Here is a 23,307-nt window from a genome sequence, read left to right on the forward strand (position 1 = left end):
TGAATCAGCTTGCCTCTCTTCTCAGATCAAGTTAAATACTGGTCATAATCTGTAGCTATGCTTTACATGGCTGGGACGGCAAAAATAAGCTTGGCATTCTCACTGACGCTGCCCCAATTACTTTCCCCCAACCTGTCTCATACTGGAATCATCACAACCAATTTTCTGTTTAATCTGATTTTGAAATGACCAATTTGTAAGGCAATATTCAACCTTTTTACCATTGCATCACTGCATTTTAAAAATGTTGCTTTGGGATACTGGAAAAGCATTTTTTCCCCCATCATGTTCTTCATGTTGTTAACATCATGAAAGTATGTTGAAGTGACAGGAGAGTAAGTTCACTTACACTAATAATTTTCATTCAGTTCACAGATCTGAATTGTAATACACCACATTATTTATGGTTCAAATGTGTTTGTGTATATAGGATAAAATAAACAATTAAAAATACAATTCCAGTGGTAATTTGGGGCATCCTAGAGTCCTTGTGAGTCTATGTGCCAGACATACTCTACATAATGGTGCCTCTATGTAAATATACAGTAATGCATTTCAGAAAACAATTTACATAAAAAAAAAAAAAAAAAATGAAAACGGGCAAAGACAGTGGCATAATTCACTTCCTTTTCACTGGCATTGGAATCAGTCTATGAAGGCGGTGGAGCACAAGCAGCACAAACATCCTCATAATCAGGTTCCTCTCTTTGGGAATTCTGGGAAAGGAAGATATTATAGTATTGTGAGAGGTTATTATTTCAGTCTGAAGTAATTTCAGAATCATGTTTTTAGATTTTAGAAAACATGGTTCTAATATTTGTTACACTGTAAATTTTGGTCCTATATGGAGACCATGTAACTTTGGTAAAACAAAGCAAAAAGGCCCATTCTGATTATGTTAAACTGAGTTTTTCACTCTGTTCAGCTTGTGCTGTATGGTTGGTGTAACCTGAACACGTACCTTTGACACTTTATTTTCAGATGCTATGGTTTGGACTTCTGCATCAGTAATTTTTTTTGCTGCTGAAGTTCCATGAAATATAAAAATAAATGTAAAATTATCAACATTGAAAAGAGAAGCTGCGAGAAATACCTTTCAAAGTACATCACAACTTAATGATTGACTTAAAACAGAAAACTTAACTAAGTTAATGTACTGTATCTGACAAACTTTATAAAAACACACATAAGAGCATCATGAAAGCAGCATGTGGAAGCTCATAGATTAAAATGAATACAATAAGTAGATATAATTTATTATCAATATCAAGATGGACCATTTTAATTAGCATTCACATTTTAAGAATAAAATAAACGGTATGTGAATCAATCCTGAATGCATTTTCTAACAAATTATGTTTTAGAATTAAAATTAAAAATACAAATAAAATATTTAGTGATGTCTATTGTTCATTCATCTCAATGAACACCAGGAATCAGATCACTAGACCCAGGGCCATAACTAGTGGGGTGAAAGGTGATGACGATTATAGGGGCCCCTAAAATTTTAACTGACTGGATGTATTGTCTCTTAAAGTGACCGCGCCTAATTTACTAGCTGCTGTCAGTGTTCTTAATGTTAATCCAAGAAATTAAATGGGAGAAAATCACTCGCTGCTCTTTACTGAATTACTTTGTAGTTTTTAAAATTATTAATCTATATTTAATTCATACAGTGAAGATTATGCGATGCTATTTACATTTGATTATTCAGTTTCTGTACCTGGACACTTACAAACTTGACAAAAAATGTAAACATTGTTTAATTTGTATATTTGTGCAATTTACAAACCCCAGCTATGGACCAGATTAGTCCATTTATTGCTAAATGTAAGCGATCCAGAATGATCTGGGCTGCGTTTCCCAAAAGCATCGTAAGCCTAAATTAATCGTAGCTCCATTGGTGGCAATGGGTCTATGATGTACTTAGGCTTACAGTGCTTTTGGGAAACGCAGTCCTGGGCCTTAGCAGTAATGGATCCTTAAAGGGGTCATGAATTTATATATACCGTATTTTTCGGACTATAATTCACACCTGAGTATAAGTCGCATCAGTCCAAAAATATGTCATGATGAGGAAAAAAACATATATAAGTCGCACTGGACTATAAGTCGCATTTATTTAGAACCAAGAGAAAACATTACCGTCTACAGCCGCAAGAGGGCGCTCTATGTCTTCAGTGTAGACTACAGGAGCACTGAGCAGCATAGAGCGCCCTCTCGCGGCTGTAGACGGCAATGTTTTCTCTTGGTTCATGTCTCTTAGTTCACTTCTCTTGGTTCATGTCAAATTCATTTTTGATAAATAAGTCGCACCTGACTATAAGTCGCAGGACCAGCCAAACTATGAAAAAAGGTGCGACTTATAGTCTGGAAAATACGGTAATTTTGCTAGTGTTTTGATATGTGAGAGGTCATTGTCCTATAAAGTCTTTGCTAGTCCAAAAACAGCTTTTGGAGCGTTAGTGAGATGAGAAGGAGAGAAGAGCAATACATGATCAATGGACGAAAAATAACATTACTTTCCAAAGAATCCTAATTCTAGGAAAGTGATTATTTATTTTTAACTACGTGGATGTCTAAGTAGAGCATTATATATTTGTTCGGTGCATTTCACTGTAGATTCTTTGGTTAATCAGTACTGTTTTGATGCAGGCTTTGCAAACAGACTTCTACTCTAAGATTATGGACCTGACAATTAACCGTGTTCATTTTAATGCCTAATCTTAAGGCTGTCAATAACAAAGTGCGAGTTTATATTCAGTGACGCAGTCTACACTGCACAATGAATCTCTTATTTACATTTTGTTAGCATTGTTAGTTGTGATGAAAGTGAAAGTGCAAAACTCAAGTTGCAAATTATGAGATCACTGCATTCATGTGCTCAACGGCATCAGTTAATGATCCCTTTAAGATCTTATCTTTTCTTTTGAGATTGTTTAAGTGTGATAATGGGTACTTTTATATTAAGAGATTTTAAAAAAAAATTACCACTTACATGTATAAATAGCTACATATTGAATAAAGTAAAATACCTATTTTTGCTGACAGTTCCATAGTAATATACAGTTGTAGTAGTTTCGGATGGGAACTGGAAAAGGTAGAAAGGATCTGTTTCACTTTGTTGATCAAATCTTGGCTTGATGATTAACCTGCAAAATTAAAATAATAATATGGAAATTTTATAAAAAATGTAATTTAGAGGAAAATAATAATGGCCACACACTAAAATCACCAAATAGAGCTGCTGCTTCACAGGAGCAATACATTTAATAAATAACGAGCTGTATCATGTATTTCTTTCACTTAGATGTTGTTCTTAGTTGCATATGACCCATCAGATTCATTAAACTCAAAAATAACTTTGCAAATTTTGTATGAGTATTTAAAAGTAATGCTTTGAAAGAAAAGAATAAAAGAGGACCTATACCTGTGTATCAGGAAGATGGTCGCACCAGTGAGAATCAGCAGGAGAAAGATGATGTGATAGAGCATGAGAAAGTTGCCTAAATTGAGAGGGTTAGAAAACAGATGATTCGAAAACAGTATTGCATCAAATTGTAAACTGACCTTGGCTGTGATTATTGGGATTAAAAATTTAATAAATGATCATTAACAATCTAGCAGTCTATGATATTATTCAAAGGAGTTATACAAGTGAAGTGATGCAAAATGTATGAAGCATAAAATGTGCAAATTAAATTACATTATTTCATAATTTCAGTTATTTGATAAATGTTATTTAATACTCACTGCTGATAAATAACTTGATGCTTTTGGATTGTGATTTTCCGATAGCATTGGCTGCTGTACAGTAATACATTCCTGGGCTCTTTTGCCAAACAGTGAAGTTCTGCTGGTGTGATACTACCGTGGTGTTGTCCTCCTCTCTGTACCATTTGTACTCAGTGACGGGAGGATACGCATCGGCACTGCAGGTCAGACGGACTGGAATCTCCCAATTCCACTGAGTTAAAGTTGTCAAGTTATGTACAATATATATGTTTGGAGCATCTATAGAAAACAGTCGAACGGACATGAATATTTATAATTACCATATGGGAAAATCAATGATTATGCAATTTATTGTAATAACTGAATGTCATAGCCAACAACAAATTTGAGCAGTGTAATATTAAACCATACATTTAGCTATCATGACAAACTTATACTATTTAAGATAACTAAAAAACTTTGGACAATCTCATATCTGTCAGTAAAGTCCAATTTCATAATGAAGAACATTTTTGCCTCAAAAAGCTAAAGTGTCTCTTAACTAGAAGAAAAGAGTACTCACACTTGACCTTGATCTCTACAGATGTGGATTCTGTTTTTCCAATGGAATTATGAGCAATACAGACGTACTGACCAGAATCAGTGATTTTCAGAGAGGTAAATTGTAGTTCCTGTTTATCTCCGACAGTGTTTATTCCCCCATTAAAGCGTTTCTTCCACTCATATGAGGATGGAGCAGGTTTGGAGTGAGCCTCACATGTAAGGGTCAGCTCACTCCCAGATGTCTGTTCTCCTTTAGAACTTACACTCACATTTTTAGGTGCATCTATACACACATGATATATAAAAAGATCCAAATTATTTAGCTGAAGTAATCCTATTAATCAGTTTGGTTGCTTTCAAGGAAACAAGGAAATTTAAAGCATCTCATACCCCTTAAAAGTCCTTCAAATGTCTTTTAAATAATTGTACATATTTCAATTTTGATTATTACTTACGGAACACAATTAGCTCTCGTTTAATTTCTGAATTTCCTTCTGAATTTCCTGCTTTGCATGTGTACATCCCTGCATCTGACTCAGAGACATTGAAGTAGAGAGTCAACATGTTTGCAGATGCAGTGATGTTCACTCGATTCTTCACAGATCTCAGATCACCCCGAGGTCCTGTCACTGTGAGCTGTGAGTCAGGAAAGCTTTGAACCGAGCAGATAACGGAGATCACTTCAAATTCTCTCACTTCCTCCTTCATCATCAAACTGAGATTAGATGGAGGATCTGAAGAGTTCAAAAGAAAAAGTGACAAAAATTATTTGGCTATTTGTGAAATCATCAACTTTGATTAGTTAAGATATAGATTTTAGAGCGAAACAGACTTACAAAGCACACCAACTGTAATGGTGCGTGATCTTGTGCCAATGGTGTTGGTAACATCACATGTGTACTGCCCTGCATGTTGAATGGTCACTTTCTCAATGTTTAACTGTCCAGTTTTTATTGATAACGGGAAAGAAGACAGTCCAGGTTTGTGCTTCCATGTGTACATGTGTGACGAAGGGTTAGCATCAGCTGAGCACGTCAAAGTCAGTGGAGTGCCCACTTTTACAGAGGCAGAGCCCTCGATTTTGATGTTTCTTGGTGAATCTGTGAGAACAGAAAACAAACATTTAAAAGAGGGCCACACTCAGTAAAATATAATATTAACACGTTTTGTTAAGAATATATTATTGTAACTTAATTTATGTGAATAATTTTTCCTCTAACATGCTTTTACATTTAAAGCATTTTAGCATTTTAATTAGTTTATTCTGCAGAAGTTTACCAAATGACAATGAGTAATGTTAACTTTTATTATCATAACTTTAGTTTGATATCAAATTTAGCAAACAAACCATTAACACATTTGTTTGAAGGAACAAATAAATAATATAAAGTGCTATAAATAATGTAATACTTACACATTACAGAAACCCAGAGGTCACCTGATCTTACAGTTTTTATCCCATTATCAGCCTGGCAATAGTAAGATCCTCTGTCCTCTGCAGTAACTTCACTGATGATGAGTGTCTCGCCGGTTTTATACAGGGCTTGGGAATTTTTGTACCATGTAAACTGATCGACTGTTGGGTTACTTTTCTGGACTGAACACTTGAGTTTTAGTTGGTCTCCCTCTTTGAGATCTTTAACACTGACCAGAGGATGAACTGTGACGCCTTGTGGACCGTCTAAAAAATGTAGTGCACAGGAAATGCATGTTTAATATATTTTAAAGTAAAGTTAATTATTTTAACAAATGAATCACTGAAGTTCATAATCTTATGCCTTTCTTCAAAGGTATCTGTTCACATAAAACATTATACTCACACTTCACATCAATTTGAATGATATTTGATTTCTTTTCTCCAAGCATGTTTTTAGCTTCACAGTAATATTCTCCACTGTCTTCCTGTTTCACATTAATTAGTTTCCAGACAGACATTTGTTGAGTTTTTTCTGTTTTCTCGTTTCTGAACCATGTGAAGCTGACATCAGGGCGTCCTGCGCTGCTGCAGGAGAGAGTGACTGAATCTCCCTCCTTTACATCTTCAGAGCTCACGGTTGCCTTTGTGTCTTTAGGAGCATCTAGAGAAGAAAAGAGATGAAGACAGCTGCTGGGAATAATGCTCAGTCAGTGACTGTGTACAGTAAATATACAGTGTTTGTTCATAAACACATGATGTACACACTCACATTCCACAGACAGTGTGATATTTCTGATCTGGCAGCTGTCCTCACTCTTCGCTGGACGACAAGACAGAGTGCGGTTGTCATCTTTCCATGTCACATTGAGCTTTAATTTGGTGACCTTTCTGTCTCCTCCTTCCTCTTCAGTCAGTCTGATCATATCAGTTGACAAGGAGGAAATCCACTCTTGCTTTTGTCCTGATGTGTGGATGAGCCATTCAGGATAAGAATCACAGGAACCAGATGTGGAACAGCGAACAGTCAATTCTTCTGACTCTTGGAGTGGATTTTTCTGCTCTGATGGTTCAATGTGCACCTTACAAGGATTGTCTGGAATCACAAGAATAATATGGAGTGAGAACAAGTGATCCAGAACAAAGAAATCTATTTCAGTTACAAGTTCTGAGAAAAAATGCTGGATGTATGAGATGTAAACTCAGTTCTGAGAAGAAAAGCACAATTTGTGAGAAATAAACTTTTAAATGTAACCGTAAGGAAAAAGTCAGAATTGCGAGTTAAAAGAAAATCACAAACATGATTAATTCTTATTATTCTGTGGCACAGTTTGACTTTCTCCACACTATTGCAAGTTGATATATCACAATCTAGACTTTTCTTCCCAGAATTATATCTCACAATTCTGACTCTTTAACACATTTCAAACACGATCTGACTCTGAAGTTCAGTTCGTAGTCATCTTCTGATGATATTTTTTGTAATATTTTGTACATATATAGTTATATTTCATACTTATATTTATATATATTATTATTATTTTTTTTTTTTTTTGCCGGTTTAGCAGAACACAATGTTTTTGTCATATTAGCAAAATCCAGTAAATATATGGAGTTAAATTTAAGACCCCCAAAACTTACTGTACCCTTGTTTGACAAATGTATTTGTCAAACTATATTCACTCTAAAACTCTATATATTTTTGTTGTTGTTTGTGACAATGCTTTGCACCAAACAATGGCAACAGTGGGACCTTTAGTTCAACACACTAGATTAGGGGAGGCAACATCAATCCTGGAGGGCCACAGTCCTGCAGAATTTTGCTTCAACCTTGAGATAAACTCACCTGCTTGTGGCTTTCTAGTAACACAGAGCTAGATTAGCTTGTTCAGGTGTGTTTGATTAGGGTTGGAGCGAAACTCTCCAGGACTGACTTTGGACACCCCTACACTAGATGCTCTTAAGTACTGTTTACTAAAGTTGTTTAGTTTAACAATTGCATCCACATGAAAGCTCACATAACAGTCTAATTAAGTAAAATCAACAAATTTGTCAAACTCAGTTATGTTTTCATGTTTTTCTTAAGCTGATTCAGCAGAAATTTGCTTCTATAATTATCGAAGCAGTTAATAAAAAAAAAATGTGCTTAGCCTCATCTCTCTCTCTCTCTCTCTCTCTCCCTCACTCTCCCTCTCTCTCTCTCTCTCTCTCTCTCTCTCTCGGTAGAGCATTTAAAGATAACAGCTAAACATATCAAGGACTCATGCACAATATTCTGGAGTCATACAATAGGTTTGTGTGTATTAATCTGCTTTGATGAGACACATGAAAACCAGTAGCTTCTTGATGAAGAGTTCAAATATAGTGTTGAATCATATGAACTATTATTATTTGCTGTTTTAAATTTCTGGAGCCCTTATTTCATTGTTTTAAAAAGAAAATAGCATAAACTTTCTAATAAATGTTTGTTTTATTTTCCACGGAGGAAAGAAAGACATGAGGGTGACTAAATTATATTTATTGTATTATTTTTAGTTTTTATAAGAAAACGGCCTTTAACTCAAATTAAAATGAATCCCATTCAATAAATCATTGCTCACCTGTAACCGTGAGAGTCAGAGCATCACTCATGAACTTACTCTTGGAATAAATAAATCTAAACATGTATTTCCCACTGTCTGTCTTTTGAAGATCGGTGATTCTTAAATCACATTTTATCCAGTTGTTATTCTGCTGTGTTTGCTGCTTCAGTGATGTTTCATTGGTGATGTATTCAGCTCTGCTGGAGTAATTTGATGACTGGGGACGTTCCTCTGTGTTACTGTATACAATAGTCCCGATATACATTTTTGACTTGTCATCATATTTTGGATCTTTAAACCACAACAGTGTAGATGTTTCGTCATTTTCTTTTTTGTAAGCACAGGGGATGGTCACACATGATCCTTCATTAATTTCTTCTGCTTTTTCAGGCACAATTATTAGCTTTTCCTTTGAGCCGGTGCATGAGACCATAAGAAGAACTGCAGGAAAAACAACATCAGTGATACTTTCATTTATATTGATAAATTAGGACAATCATTTATAAAAATTGTAATTCAGTGTACAATAGAGACAATACACACCAAGCAGAAGCAGAGGAATCCCTTCAGGAACCGTCATTCTGTCTGCTGCTAATGAAATTAAGACAGTTATATTATTCCGTTGAGCTCCAGTGTCTTCAGAACAAACTCTGACAGCACATTTGGTGTTTGCGGGTGAATATATTTTGGTGGTGTCAGCTGTTCATGAGTCAGCCTGTTTCTTCTTCCTTTTTTTGCTTGTCCTTGTGGAACAGATGCATGCCATACATGTTATTTATTTTATTTATTTTTATTAATTATTGCTATATAGTAATGATTCAAATAAATAGACAAAAGACATAAACAATGAACTTAGTGTGAATGTATTTGTGTGTATTCTTGTATTGCTAGTCTAAGATCAATCAGTTTCCCTTACTTACAGTAAGCTAACTGGGGAGATTCTGATCTTTAAATCTCACCCATTGTCACTTCTACAGGAAGTAAAAAATACACAATGCTTGGCCAAAGCTTAAATTAACATGTCTGTGTGCTGTGTTTATCAGACATTAACACCCCACCAGTGGCGGAGGTACAGGGTGTTATGATGGGGTGACCAGGGAGGGGTTAGCAACCAGTCTGGGGTGGCACAGAAATCTTAATTATTTAAATATAAAAATGTGTTTGACTATAATGTACTGGACTTATTTAATGCCTTAAAAACAACTGAGTACAATTAAGTTCTGCTTAACTGCAATTGAGGTATATATGAATTTGATCAAGTACTACTGAGTGAAAATGACAATTTTTGTATTATTCCTCACTTCCAGGTATTTTAATAAATCGGTTCACTATAGCTTTATTGCTCATTCAGCTTATCAAAACTCCTAAACGCTTGCTCTCCAACATCGCATACTCCCGGATGAGGCATGCAGATAGTGATAAAAATGCCAGAAATCAGCAGTTGACATAAATGCCAGAATATAAAAATAGTTATTTTATGCATTTAAATGGTTTAATTTTCTTATTTATTATTTTTTTTTAATTTTTTTGGAGGGTAAAAGTGCACTGTGCTCACATTTATTTATGCATTAAATTACCAATAAAAAAAATACATACCAGCTTGTGTCTTGTTGTGATCTAGAATTGATATATTTTATTTGTACATGTATTTGAGAGACTGTATGTATGCTGCGTATACATGCACAGTTTGCAGCTTTAATCACCATTACATGACTTAGCTGACGACAGAACTAGGTACTGTATGTATGCTCATAGTTTCTTCTGCGATTTATTTATGATGAAGTGATATAGATCGTGGATCCAAGCTGACAATACAGTTAGAAGAGCCATTGTTAGATCTGGTGGAGAAACCAATTCTGACCACCAGGTGTCGCTAAAGCGCACTGTGCGAAAAGCTTCGCGTAATGAACCGTATTTTGGCATAATTTCATGAAAGCCTCAAACCCAAATGGTTCATTAAGCCTCGGTTTGCCATCACTTTAAAACACACCAACAAAATCAACTCTGTTACTGGGTACTGGCAACATCTCAACACACTCATGCTCTTGGGAGAAGGTACATCTCACTGAAAAACGCTCTTGAGCTTCTTAAATACTGGCTCCTCTTGACATTGATGAGGAGCAGCTGGTAGGTCAAGTCACCAAGGGAGGAGCACAGAAAATAGGACAAAACATACAATAAAAACTCCTAGAATGTTGCTGGGTCCACTGGCAGCATATCATGAACTTCATGCACCTTGGAAATAGAACACAAATTCATACAGCCTGGGACGTAACATATTTATTCAAATTATTAAATTGATGCTGCCTTATTGGGACAATAAAGCCCTGCCTACATCTATTCCATAACTTTAGCAATTATGCTTCCCATGAGAAACTTCATTTAAAAATTGTTAATATTTAATTCACTTTCATTGAAAATAAACACCTTTTTGATCTGATATGTGATAGGAAAAGGGAGAAGAACGAGTTCTAAATGGATTCAAATAAAAACATGAATACATGTAGAAAACATATCCTTGTGGCACGGCTAACACAGAAGAGCATAAGCTGTCTGCGTTCAGCATATTCTCCAAAATGGCTCTACGGTGAGACACAGAGGAGACAAATTGTTGTATAAAGACATTATTTTTGTTTTGTTCGTGTACAAAAAGTATTCTCGTCACTTCATAATGTTATGGTTGGACCTCTTATGGCAGATGGACTGATGATGCTTTTCATACTTTTCTGGATATTGACAGTGTATTTTACTTGGCAGTCTATGGGACAGTCACAGGCCTCCCAGTTTTCATCCAAAATATCTTAAATTGTGTTCTGAAGACAAATGAAGCTTGTACAGGTTTAGAACGATAAAACGATAAAAAATTTTTTGGGGTGGAGTAATCCCTGTGTCTTCGTGTTTCCTGTATGCTCACTGTTATTCAGATGTAAGAGGGTTTGATGTTGCACATGGAATTTAACTTATGCATGCTTTGTAAAAAGCTGTGCAGTGTAAAAAGGTAATGAAAGGCTAAATGAAGTCCAGTAACGTGGTTATGACCATGTAAGACATTGAAACATAACAAGAAAAGGAAACGGAACTAATTGCAATTTTTTTAAATATATATTTTTAAATAGCAGAAGTATACCATTGCCCTTTAAGTCTAAACAACATTCTAATGTTAAATAAACTCTATACAGACTTGTTACGCATATACAGAAATGCAAATGTGTGACCTTGTGACAAGAATAGACATTTTGAAACCAAAATGTCTTTTGAGTAGATCTGATGGGGGACTTTTATTATTTTTTATTAGTAGTATTATTACTACAGAAATGTTTTTATTGGGTTATTCAAGTTTATGATAAAAATAATAGCAATAACAATAATAATGGATAAAAAACAACATAAAAAAATAATAATGTGAATGTGGCATTAAAAAAATCTGCATTTGAAACTGATATTCAAAAAAAGGGGGGGTGGGGGGGGGGTCATGAATTTGCATCCCTGATGGGCATTTATGATAGTTAACTATTAAATTGAACTGCACTGAAAACTAATATTATATGGCATATTAATCAACTAAATAATGAAAATAAAGTGTGTTATTCTTTTTTTATTAATATATTACGTATAGTTTAAATGCTAGGGCTATAGTCCATTTAGGTATCAGTCCAAGTTGAATGTACAGAGCATGATGTGTGTTTGTGTATTGATACTGCTCAGTTTACTGTCCCTCTCCTGTTACCATAGCAACCACCTTCTCAGCATCAGAACCCATATCGTCAATAGCAGTGTTGAGTGCCTGCAGCATAACGGTGAAAGATCGGCTGACGGATCTGGCGTGTCTCGGCATGGCTAGATCCACAAGTCTGGTGGTTGCAGTGCTGGTGTCTTTCTCGGCTTCTGCGAGTCGTCTTTTAACTTCGCTCTTGCTGACCTCCACAGAGAGAGCACAGGTGCGCAGGGCCTTCAGCCTGGCTGGGTCGAGACCCCGCTGCCTCGCCAGCCGCTGCAGAGAGTCGTCATCCAGGCAAAGTGAGATCTGAGCCTTGTTCAGAATCCGTATGGCCACTGTAGCGTCCACCATGGAAGCCACCAAAGGTACGGGAATGGCAGAAACGCCTCCGGATAATGAGGCAGCAGCCCACACCAGTGCCTTAAAGGCATCTTTCTTCTGAGTGACCAAGGAGTTGGAGATTGTAGGAAGTGCTAGAAGAAGAGCATGTGATCTGATCTCTGGAAGGTCACCTCGCATGACCTCTAAAAACTTCAGAAAGTCCAGCTTCTCCAAAGCTGAAGGTTGTACCAGAAACACCTTGGGCAGAGGAACTCCTTCTGTCTTGAGGACTTCTAAGCTTGTCTTCTTCTTTGCCTCCAGTGTTTTCTCAGTGTCCTTCATGGATGATAATAAGATGAAGTAAACTGTCTCTTTCTGCAGCGACCTCACTTCCCTCCACACCGCCACACTGTTAACACTAGGTTTCTCTGTGAATGTGATAAGGATGGAGTTGTATCTCATAACTTTGAAACGTTCGACATAGTCCTCTGCCTCAAAAGAAGCGTTGCTAGAGATGGATGGCAGATCCCAAAGGCGAAAGTCAGGGTGCTTTGGATTCGGGAATACGGCTAGATCCTCTGGGGCAGCGGATGATGGAGTACGGGCTGCGGATTCATCTTCTTGGCTCAGTCCTCGAAGCGAATTTATAAAAGTGGCTTTTTCTGCATTTCTGTCTCCAATGATCGCAATGTTGATTCGGCTGATCAGCATGTCCTCCATTGCATCTCTTATATCCGTAATGTTGTTCTTTTCAATGGACTCCTTTAGTGTTTCCAGTAGGTTAAGACTCCTCAGCACATCAGCCATATCTGGTAGGTGAAAACTAATCTAAAATTACAAAGACACATCATTTACAGTGTTTGAAAGCAGAGTCGGGGTGTGTGTGTGGTTCAGATTTTAGGAGTCTGTTCGATTTTATAGTTTTATTCACTAAAGACGCATTAAATATATCAAAAGTGACAGTAAAGACATTTGAACTTCCAATTCAACAAAATTTGATAATAACAAGAAATGTTTCTTGAGCAGCATATCAGAATGATTTATGAAGGATTATGTGATGAAGACTGGACTAATGGCTGATGAAAACGCAGCTTTACAACACAGAAAATTACATTTTAAAATATATTCAAATAGAACAAACTTCATTTGAAATTGTAATAATATACTTTTTAATGTAACTGTATATTTGATCAGATAAATATTAGAGACATAAAACTTTTTTCAAAAACATAAAAAAATCTTACAGACTGCTAACTTTGTTACTGTAGCTTTATATATATATATATATATATATATATATATATATATATATATATATTACTATTTTATTTACAGTATTTCCCCATTTTACAAAAAGGCAGGCATTTTTTTATTTTTTTTTTATGTAAATGTAATTTATTTACTGACAAATACAAAATCTAGTAACTCTATAAGTAGAGCAATGCTTATCCATGGTCATAATAGTTGCACATTTAAACATTACATGTTGCAGTCAAATGCATGTTTAGAGCAAGAAATATATTTTGAATTTCAAAACCAGCATGCCAAGCATAATGCTACTAGAAGAGCAAACTAAAGTGAAAATAGGTAACATACTGACACATTTCTTTCCATAAATAGTAAACATGAACCTTAATTAGTCATAATAAATAGGAGTAATGTAATAATGAGTATATAAATAACAGCTTTGAAGTGGTTTTCAGTGTATCCATTCTAACACATACCTTTTTTTCAGATCAGGATGACAGCCAGTGTGGTGGACCACAGAAAAATGGTTGAAAATATCAAACCACAACAAGATAACCAAGACAGTGACACGCTCACAGGCTATTTAAAGATTCCCTGTAGTGTGTGGAACATTCTAATCCTGTTATCTAAGGCCTAATCCTGCTCACACACACGAGAATTAAGCAGGTGTGCTGATTTACAGTTCTTGAGGAATCAGCTAATATCAAAACAGACACACCCTTTAGACAATCCTAAAGATTCAACATCCCCAAAATGGATTATAGTTTTTCTCAATTGCTTAAACACATTGTGTTGTCCTCTGTCTAAATATGCTTTTCAATTGAAGGTTCATGAAATGCACCTTTGAGCAATTTCAGAAAACAATGTAATACATTTTGAGCAACATGGCAGTAGCAACTGATAATGTAGGAAACCACAGACAAATGTATATAACCCGTTGCATGAATGGACCTACGCAATTGCAACTTGATCAAAAGATCAAAAGTTTTTATGATGTGCCCAAGTGACTAGATAATGTGGAGGTTGCAAAAGTAGTTTTGAGAATTGAATTTCTGATTCGAGAATTGCATGAAAGCCACTGAGAAAAATTGTAAGCTGACTTTGGCCCTTTATCCAACTGATTGCACTGTATTTTATGTAAAATCATTTACTGTTTTTAACTGTCTTCATTTTTTTAAAGTCAATTTTTAAATCATTTTCAAAGTTTTTAAATTATTGGTTTCATGTTTATTTTACTTTCTTTTATGTAAAGCATTTTGAATTACCATTGTGTACGAAATGTGCTATATAAATAAACTTGCCTTGCCTCGCCTTGCCTTCACAGTTAGTTATTTGTTGTGCAACGTTGCTAACCTTTTTCTCCATTATTCAGGTTTTTGAAGTGAAGTGTTAAGGCCTATGTGTGACTCTGTCAAATGATTGCAACACATCTGTGCTTTCGTCAGTTGCAAAAATGTCTGATGTCACTTCAGGTCAAGAGTCGTTTGAAAGAAGAACAAGACACTACCCTTGACTGCTAAATCATCAAAGCCCTATACTGAATGTTGACATATAATAACTCTGTATAACAGTAAACAATTTAAATCCTGAATTTATCATGCATTTGACACTTTTGTACCCAATAAAAGCAAATGAAGCTGAAGGTAACAATCCGAAACTTTATTTAATTTACATTAAAAAATATATTTGCAGAGGTTGCAGGAAGCACAAACTTCCTTAAATGCATATTAGAAAACATTTTCAACAAAAAAAAAAAAAAAAAACTTGCAAGAAACCGGTAAATTTATATTTTCACACATGTAAACAGATGTTGTAGAATAATCTGATGAAATTTCATGCAGCTATTAATTTGAAACTATTAAACTAGGCACATAAAAGCTAAAAAATAATACATTAAAGCATCTGAACTTAATATATAAACATTATCTTAAAAATTTTAATATTGTTGGGTGTATTTAAGACTCCTCCTTAAGGTTCCTCCTCTCCATCCATCTGGTTGGGTGTTTCAAGCTGGTCATCTTCATCCTGAAGGACTTCCTTCTCCTTCCCATCTCCTCTCCTGTCCCTCTTGATCTCAGCATAGTCTGTGTCTGTAGGTTCTGTCTCTTGCTCCTCAGGCGGTCTAGCCTTTAAAAGGGAGTAGTCGATGCTGGCGTAGTCGACCTCTCCTGCTTCCGCCCCGACTGCTTCGTCTACCTCTGCTCTGTCTGTTGGTTCAGCTGTGTTTGGGTTCCCTCCATTAAGCTGTCCGTGAAGAGGTGTTTGCTCATTGATTCCAGTCTGAGCTACGTCTGTCTGCACCATCTGATACATACAAAATATATCTGTATTCTTTTGACATTCATTTATGGAAGAGAAGTCATTAGAGGATTCTATCAAGTGTAATTTTTGAAAATTCTCTGTTTGGCGTCATTCACATATGTTATATTATTCAATTACTATGATATACTTAAATGTGAGCCCCAACATTGATGTTAAACTATTTTTATGGCACTGGCTTTTGAGAAAAAAACAAAAAAAACAATGTGTTTCGAATGATATTAGGTTGAGTAAACAATGACGCAATTTGTGTTTCGTAAAAAATAATGCAATACTCCAGAGTGACACAACAGCGTGAGATATTTCTGTATGAGACTGTGTTTAAACGAAACAAAATGTACATATTATATTATATACACATATTATTTCCTATATTCATATTCAGTAATGCTTATTGATTCTGTTTTACCTCCAAATTGTCTTCAGTCTCTGTATTTGCAGTTGGCGCTTTGTGTTTGCATCTGTTAAGAAAAGATTTTCAGCTGATCAGACATGAAGCAAACATTTAATTATAAGGACAAATGTGGTTTGATGCCTTTTTAGGCAAATGATAGACCTACCTGTGGCAAAACACCCAACAACACAAAACCATTGAGAAGATGAGCGCCGAACACATCATTCCCACCACAAATGTGAGTATCGTTGAGATGTTCAAATTCTTAAAGAAATCTTCTATACCTTGAGTTTACACAGAATTGTTAGTAATATCTATAAAAGTCAATAGACAATGCCTGTTGTTCAGAGATGGGAGTACCAGATTTGTCCAAGTAGGACATGTTTCTGAAATCTTGTCTTGGAACAACATTTAACCCAATATCTAACCATAAATTGCCTTAATAACCAGAGAAATGTGATAGTTTGATAAGATTTTTGTTCAGTCATCCATGCTCAGCCCTGGTCCTAAACATAACCACGTCCCTTAACCTTCTCCTAATATCGGATTCGTTGAAAGCAATGTTGTTCAAGATGACCCAAAGATGTCAAAGAAGGAAAATGTCCTAATTGGCGAAATCATAATTTCCCTGAAATAAATACACAGAGTCTGCAGTTTGTAAATTACCTGTTTTGTTGTTTACCTGTAGTTTTTGTGGTGTCATTTTGTGGCATGTTTTCACTTCCAGGACTGAAGGACTTGTTCACTTTCAGTTCATTTGTATCACCTAGCATGTGATGAATTTGATATTATAATTAGTAAACACATGTTTTGGCTTAAGGGCTGCCCCCTGCAAAGACGTGTGTAGCGGCAATTCAATATTTCAACAGTTGCCAACACATTTACACATTTTCATTTCATTTTTCAAAGGTTCATTGTTTTTGACACCATATTGACTGGTATGCAAGAAATAAACACTTTTATTTCTACTTTTTGAATATCCCAGAGATTTTGCTGTTTTTCTGAATTTTTGCTTTATGTAACGGTGTAGTAGTAGTAGTTCTAGTAGTTAAAGTGTAAATTTGTAAACTCACATGTGACATTGAGGGTCCTGTTTGTACTGATGGTTTTGCTTCCGTAGCTCACTTCACATGCTACAATGGCATCGTGCTGGTCAAAGGTTGGAGTTAAGGTCAATGTAGAATTGTAAAGGCTTTTGGAGCTGGTCAGGATGATGTTATCCTTTAGATAGGTCATGTTTTCCCCTCTTGTCTTGATCCACCATGTTATTTTAGGAGGAGTTTCAGGACAAGGAAAAGGAGCTGAACATGTGAGATTGGCCTTCTGTCCTTCAATGAGAAGAGGAACCTTCATTTTAGGCTTATCTGCAAAAAGAGGTACACAACAAAAGTTATACACTGCCAACATTTACCGCAGTCTAAGAAAGTGAGTCATTCTTTGAGTACAGATTCATATCAAACAAAAGAATTGCATATTGTACTTCAAGAAATTTACATCAAATCATTAAAACATCAGAAGTGTGCAGTGTGAGCTCTGAAATACAATTTGAGAGAACTGAAAGAGAACATCAGACTAGACAAGAACGCATTACCTGTTTAACATTGCCAAACATAAGCATTACCTTGGATGGTGATCTTAACTGTGAGGTTAGAAGTGTTTCGACTAGACTCCTCCAGTATGAGCATATAATATTTTTTATCATTTGCTGTTATGTTTTTCATGATGATGCTGCAGTTGTTCTTGGTCAGATCATGTTCAAGCATCTCAATCCGTCTTGATTTATTTTCTTTCACGTTTTCGTCGGTCAACTTTTTAAAGTTGAATATTTCACTACAGTCACCTTTTTTATTACACGCATTCCACCGAAGATTACTAGGTTTTTCTTCATCTGGATAATTGAAGGTACATGAAATGAGAACACACAATCCTGTAACTGCAGTAACTTCTGGTGGATGGAAGGTGATGTTCCAGTCATTCTTTTCTTGGCCTTGAATAAAACAAGCACTTTAAGCTTTTTCAATATAATCTACTTTTTAACATACTGAATATAAATGTTCTAAGTTAAATGTAAAACATTAGACACATCACAATATAAGATGTATACCTGTACACAACTTATTTAATATCAAAATAAAGAGGATTGTACAAGTTGTGGTGATCTGCATTTTTGATGTATTCAACAAATCTGCACAAACACAAACCAACAAACAAACATTAATTTAGCCTTTAACATTTCTAAACAAACTATACATAGCCTGCTATAGAACATATGGATACTGCTCTAAAGAGAGAGCTCCTTACCGTTTTCTCAATTCAACCCCTTCACAATGTTATCGAATTGCAAAAGCACACAAGTAACAATGTAAATGCATCCTTCCTCTTGTCATGTTACTTCCTCTTTAAAATGCCTTATAAATGAGTTTTAATCAGTATGCGGCTGGGGGGTGATATATATATGATATATATATCACTTTAAAAGTCAGTTTCAACCTGGTACTACAGTTTTACAGAAATCATTCAAAAGTTCAGATATGCTGATTATAAATTTTTCAGGTTTCTTTGATGGATAGAAAGTTCAGAAGAACAGCATTTATCTGAAATATAATTTTTTGTAACATTATAAATGTTCAGCATTGTAACTTTTCATCAATTTAAAGCATCCTTGCTAAATAAAAGTGTTCATTTCTATAATTTCTCAAATAATAAATAAATAAATCAATAATACTGACTCCATGCTATTGAAAGGTATATGTATAATGTTACAAAAGCTATGTATCAAAAACGTATATCACATCTTGTTTTGAATAATATTGTGTCTTTTTCTATTTAAATCTAGATTTATTCGTATTTGCCCATGGGAACCTCTATGAACACACTTCACTCGACTTGGCCAAAAAATCACGGGGGACGAATTTATGTTTTATTAAAAAGTATTTATGTTTTCTACACTCATGGCACGCACACACATTAGGATAACTTAGATGCCTGCCTCCGTTGCGAGTCCCATCAAGAACTTTACAGATGCAGCTTATCTCTTCTTATTTTTCTGCCTGGCTCTTTGGCCTGCATCACTCATTGCAGAGCAAACCTGTTCTTCACTCATTGCAGAGCAAACCTGTTCTTGATAAAGTGGTTGTGAAAACATGAGAAAAGCCAAAGAGGAATAAGTTGGGGAGAAGCGATCTTTATGTATGTGGAGCAAAATACTTAATCGCTCCATCTACAGCGTATTGTGATTGGATGTGTACATTGTCAATACAAGAAACAAACCAATGGGCCACTGGCTGCTCGGTGTTCCTGCTTGACGTTCCTCTGCAAAAAAGGAAAAAATACATTTAAAAAAGGCTCGGTATGCCCGATTAACAATCCAGCCCTGCAGAGAGTGGAAAATTACCAGATGAATACTCTGCAGTGGAGTCCTAAAACCGTGCTAAAAACCCACTTGAGTCGCCTGGGGCGCTTGTATAGGAGCCCTTGTACACAGCTCCTCTGACTAAAATGTCCAGTAATACATCTGAATGCTCAATTTGGTGTGCTACAGTATTTCTGATTTTCAGGAGCTGATGGGGAAAAAATTGCTTAAGACAAGACAAACAAACAAAAAATGTACAAGTACCAAGAGCAACAAACATGGCATGGTTTTGAGATTGTGTTTATAGTTGTGAGAAAATGGTGAGTTGTTTCATTAATTGTGTGTTAGCAATTGAGAGAGACTGTAAAGCCTGGTTTAGACTGCACGATTTGTAAAGTAGTCGGGTCACACTGCATGACTTTACAACAGGAAGAATCGTCGACAAACTACATTTCACAACCAAACACACATGAGATGTGACAAGGAAACAATGCTATATCATGCGTGCAAGACCGGAGTTCTCACGTGAGACAGGGATTATTATTAAAAATGGTAGCCCACAAGAAACTTGCAATACGAATTGCCTGTGCGCTGATTTGCAGCAAAAATTTGAAAAATAAAAGAAAGGAAGGAGGAGGGAATGGTTCGGGAGACGTGAACCATGTTTCCTGATATTGTGGTCTATAACTCCTCCTCAAACACCCCGCTACTCTGTATCTTGCTCTCTAATTGGCTGTCGGTCTTCGCCAAAGTAGTTTTCAGTCAGAACACTTTTCACACGGACGTATTTTGAATCGCTGACAGGTCCAGATATTTAGCATGCCAAATATCTCACAGGCGTCGGCGACTCGTTGGTGATTCTCCAGATAAGGTCTTTGCTCATTCACACTGTGTGATTGTCACTCGCATGAATGAACACCGATTTGCTCTTGATTTCGGGCATTTGTCTTTGATTAATCTTAAATGTGTTCCACAAATCTGCACAAAAACAAACAAACAACATTACTTTAGCATTTAGCATTATTAAACAAACCATACATTGCCCGAAACCGGAGGAGCCGTCGCTGTCCACCGGGCGTCGGTGGAGTGTCGTGCCATCTACCGAGGGCCGTCAAGTGCCACCGCCAGGCACCAAGGAAAGAGTTCACCCAGCTGATAATAAATATATATATTTTTCTCCTCTCTCCCATCTCTCGTCTCTGTCGCTCCTCATCCTTCAGTCTCCTTTTCTCTCGCCTTGTCTGTCTGGAATGGAGCGAGGACGGTGGAGTGATTGGAAATGAGTGAGGACCACAAACTGCATAAATCTTCTGATTAACAAATGGGACGGACATACAACATAGTGTTGTAAAAATGCTTTATTTACACATTTTGTACATTTAATTCTTTGCACTTTAAAATAAACTTCTACATTTCTATCACTCGTGCGGTTACTGGGACAGGTGAAAACTCCGCCCACTCACCACATGATATGGTCGTGGGCATCAAATTAAATGTAATGGTCCTTTACATTAAACAATTTAAAGAGATTAAAGCGAATAAAAAAATTAAAAAAAAAACAAAGAAAAAAAACTGAGAATTAACTACAATTTATTGTGAAGTAATGCATTTGGAAATCTTTATTTTACTAACAGGCTTCCACGAATGTCAAGTAACCATGTTTATTTAATGAATTCACAATATGCACACATTCATTCTTAATATTATACCTTATTAACCTAATATATTACTCGTATTTATCAAATGAAAACCCATGTGCATGGTTGATATACTGTACACCCGAGTGGAATAAAATATACTTTAGTCCTGCTAACATCCCCTAAAACACAAAAAGGATGAAATTTAAACACTTTGAAGTAATTCACACTGTTTATTTGAAAAAAGAACATCTGAACAAGAAAAAATCAACCAGGAATGGCACAAATAAGTTTATGGATCGGTGAAGAGGCAGTGACTAAAATATAATATAAAAAAATTTCTGAATAATCAAAAACCAACATAATAAAAAAAGGAAAAGAAGAAGCTCCTTAAAATCAAGGAGTTCCTTAAAATCAAATGATTCATTTCTCCCTTTCAAACAAGTTCTTATATTTGACCTTACCGCTTTAAGTCAAACCATTCAGTGTTCTCGTAAGTTTTAATTTTAGAACTGCAGAAGCAGCTCACAGATGTGCAAGATGCTTCCTGCCTCTGTTGGAGAACTTCCTCATTTTATGCACAAATGGTTTATTGTTGTACATGCAGTTATATGGAAATGAACAGCATATGTCTGCAAAAAAAAAAAAAAAAAAAAAACTATAATTTGATACAAATGTGTCATTAGTCATCAAAAATATTAAAGAAATTAAAATTAATAAATAAATAAATAAAATGTTGAAAGTAAGATGTTCTTCACTTTACTTTATTAACTCTTGAAAGGGAGGATCTATGTTGATGTGCACAGACAGAAAAGAGATCCACACTGCATGTGTAATGACATAGTTCAGCTGTGAGAGCAAAGGATAAAAAGAAGATTAAGCTCCGGGAGACATGGTGAAAAAATTCAACAAACAACAAAGCACCACAACATCTGTGATCAGTGTTTTAATGCTTCTGTTTCAGGCATTTTGATCAGTGGAGAGGACTGGATTTGCTTAGTTTATAATAGCATACATTTACTAAAAATTATTTATTTCTGTAAATACAGCAAAAAAAAGAAAAGAAAAAAAAGGATCTTTGGAACACAGTTTAAGATATTTTAGATTTAGCCCCGAGAGCTCTCAGTCCCTCCATTGAAAACCAGAAAGGTAATAAAAACATCATCAAAGTAGTCCATGTGACATCAGAGGGTCAGTTAGAATTTTTTGAAAAATCGAAAATACATTTTGGTCCAAAAATAGCAAAAACTGCAACTTTATTCATCTGTCTGTTGTGAGAGAGTTCAAAACACTGCAGTTGAGTTTAGTGATATCCGGTTCGCGACGAATCACTTAATGTAACCGGATCTTCTTGAACCACTTCACCAAATCGAACTGAATCGTTTAAAACGGTTCGTGTCTCCAATACACATTAATCCACAAATGACTTAAGCTTTTAACTTTTTTAATGTGGCTGACACGCCCTCTGAGTTCAAACAAACCAATATCCCGGAGTAATTCATTTACTCAAACAGTACACTGACTGAACTGCTGTGAAGAGAGAACTGAAGATGAACACTGAGACGAGCCAGATAATGAAAGAACGATTGACTCGATCTCGAGTCAAGAACCGGTTGCATCGGTTTTAGGATCACCAGTAGTGATGGGAAGTTTGGTTATTTTCTGCGAACCGGTTCTTTTGAACAGTTCGATTCAATAAACCGGTTGAAGAAAATGGTTCACCGGTTCTTTTGTGCTCAACTTAATGGCGTCATTAGCGATGATTGCCCTTGATTTAGGCCTTCGGTTTACCCGCGCTCATAACACTAGCACAGAATCAGTTCAGAATCAATCACCAAAAGAATCAGTTCAGTTCAGATGCTCTGCTTCACGCTGAATCACACATGCACAGTATCATCAGCTCCTCGGTTCTCGAATCGGACTCGTCTGACAGAAACGGTTCTTGACTCGTGAATGAGTCAGTCTTTTGTTCGTTATCTGGCTCGGCTCGGTGTTCATCACAGCAGTTCAGTCAGTGTACTGTTTGAGTACATGAATTACTCCG

At 35.9% G+C, this 23,307-nt stretch overlaps 3 protein-coding genes and 1 long non-coding RNA gene across 4 annotated transcripts; all 4 read right to left on the reverse strand.

Annotated features, from left to right (window-relative positions):
• Nucleotides 1–597: 597 nt before the first annotated feature.
• Nucleotides 598–3,977, reverse strand: LOC113077778 (uncharacterized). Its single transcript, XR_003281386.1, has 5 exons — nucleotides 3,754–3,977; nucleotides 3,431–3,506; nucleotides 3,036–3,152; nucleotides 962–1,023; nucleotides 598–716 (listed from the first exon to the last, which is right to left on the reverse strand). It is a non-coding gene; the product is annotated as an uncharacterized LOC113077778 (long non-coding RNA).
• Nucleotides 3,978–4,725: 748 nt separating this feature from the next.
• On the reverse strand, nucleotides 4,726–8,854 carry LOC113077811 (B-cell receptor CD22-like). The gene is made up of 7 exons (XM_026250074.1): nucleotides 8,818–8,854; nucleotides 8,293–8,715; nucleotides 6,465–6,788; nucleotides 6,099–6,356; nucleotides 5,693–5,959; nucleotides 5,115–5,378; nucleotides 4,726–5,012 (listed from the first exon to the last, which is right to left on the reverse strand). The coding sequence occupies exons 1-7, from the start codon at nucleotides 8,852–8,854 to the stop codon at nucleotides 4,726–4,728; spliced, it is 1,860 nt and encodes a 619-aa protein (XP_026105859.1).
• A 2,898-nt stretch (nucleotides 8,855–11,752) lies between these two features.
• Nucleotides 11,753–13,120, reverse strand: LOC113077777 (interferon-inducible GTPase 5-like). Its single transcript, XM_026250046.1, has one exon. The coding sequence runs from the start codon at nucleotides 13,118–13,120 to the stop codon at nucleotides 11,981–11,983; it is 1,140 nt and encodes a 379-aa protein (XP_026105831.1). The 3' UTR covers nucleotides 11,753–11,980.
• A 2,409-nt stretch (nucleotides 13,121–15,529) lies between these two features.
• Nucleotides 15,530–20,509, reverse strand: LOC113077812 (myeloid cell surface antigen CD33-like). The gene is made up of 9 exons (XM_026250076.1): nucleotides 20,462–20,509; nucleotides 19,717–19,834; nucleotides 19,545–19,586; nucleotides 17,896–18,261; nucleotides 17,348–17,638; nucleotides 16,957–17,040; nucleotides 16,441–16,558; nucleotides 16,290–16,341; nucleotides 15,530–15,865 (listed from the first exon to the last, which is right to left on the reverse strand). The coding sequence occupies exons 1-9, from the start codon at nucleotides 20,507–20,509 to the stop codon at nucleotides 15,530–15,532; spliced, it is 1,455 nt and encodes a 484-aa protein (XP_026105861.1).
• Between the last annotated feature and the right edge of the window lie 2,798 nt (nucleotides 20,510–23,307).

The sequence above is a fragment of the Carassius auratus genome, unplaced genomic scaffold, assembly GCF_003368295.1.
Source record: "Carassius auratus strain Wakin unplaced genomic scaffold, ASM336829v1 scaf_tig00023221, whole genome shotgun sequence".
Lineage (NCBI taxonomy): Eukaryota > Metazoa > Chordata > Actinopteri > Cypriniformes > Cyprinidae > Carassius > Carassius auratus.

Excerpts from the sequence above, each read along its gene's own strand:
- LOC113077811 (XM_026250074.1), bottom strand. The coding sequence starts at position 8,854 with ATGACGGTTCCTGAAGGGATTCCTCTGCTTCTGCTTG. Across the intron at positions 6,357-6,464 it reads TATCACACTGTCTGTGGAAT|ATGCTCCTAAAGACACAAAG; the intron begins GTGAGTGTGTAC and ends TTTCTTCTCTAG. Across the intron at positions 5,379-5,692 it reads CCTCTGGGTTTCTGTAATGT|ATTCACCAAGAAACATCAAA; the intron begins GTAAGTATTACA and ends CTGTTCTCACAG.
- LOC113077777 (XM_026250046.1), bottom strand. The coding sequence starts at position 13,120 with ATGGCTGATGTGCTGAGGAGTCTTAACCTACTGGAAACACTAAAGGAG.
- LOC113077812 (XM_026250076.1), bottom strand. The coding sequence starts at position 20,509 with ATGAGCAAAGACCTTATCTGGAGAATCACCAACGAGTCGCCGACGCCT. Across the intron at positions 16,559-16,956 it reads TGACACCACAAAAACTACAG|GTATAGAAGATTTCTTTAAG; the intron begins GTAAACAACAAA and ends TGTAAACTCAAG. Across the intron at positions 15,866-16,289 it reads AGACTGAAGACAATTTGGAG|ATGGTGCAGACAGACGTAGC; the intron begins GTAAAACAGAAT and ends TGTATGTATCAG.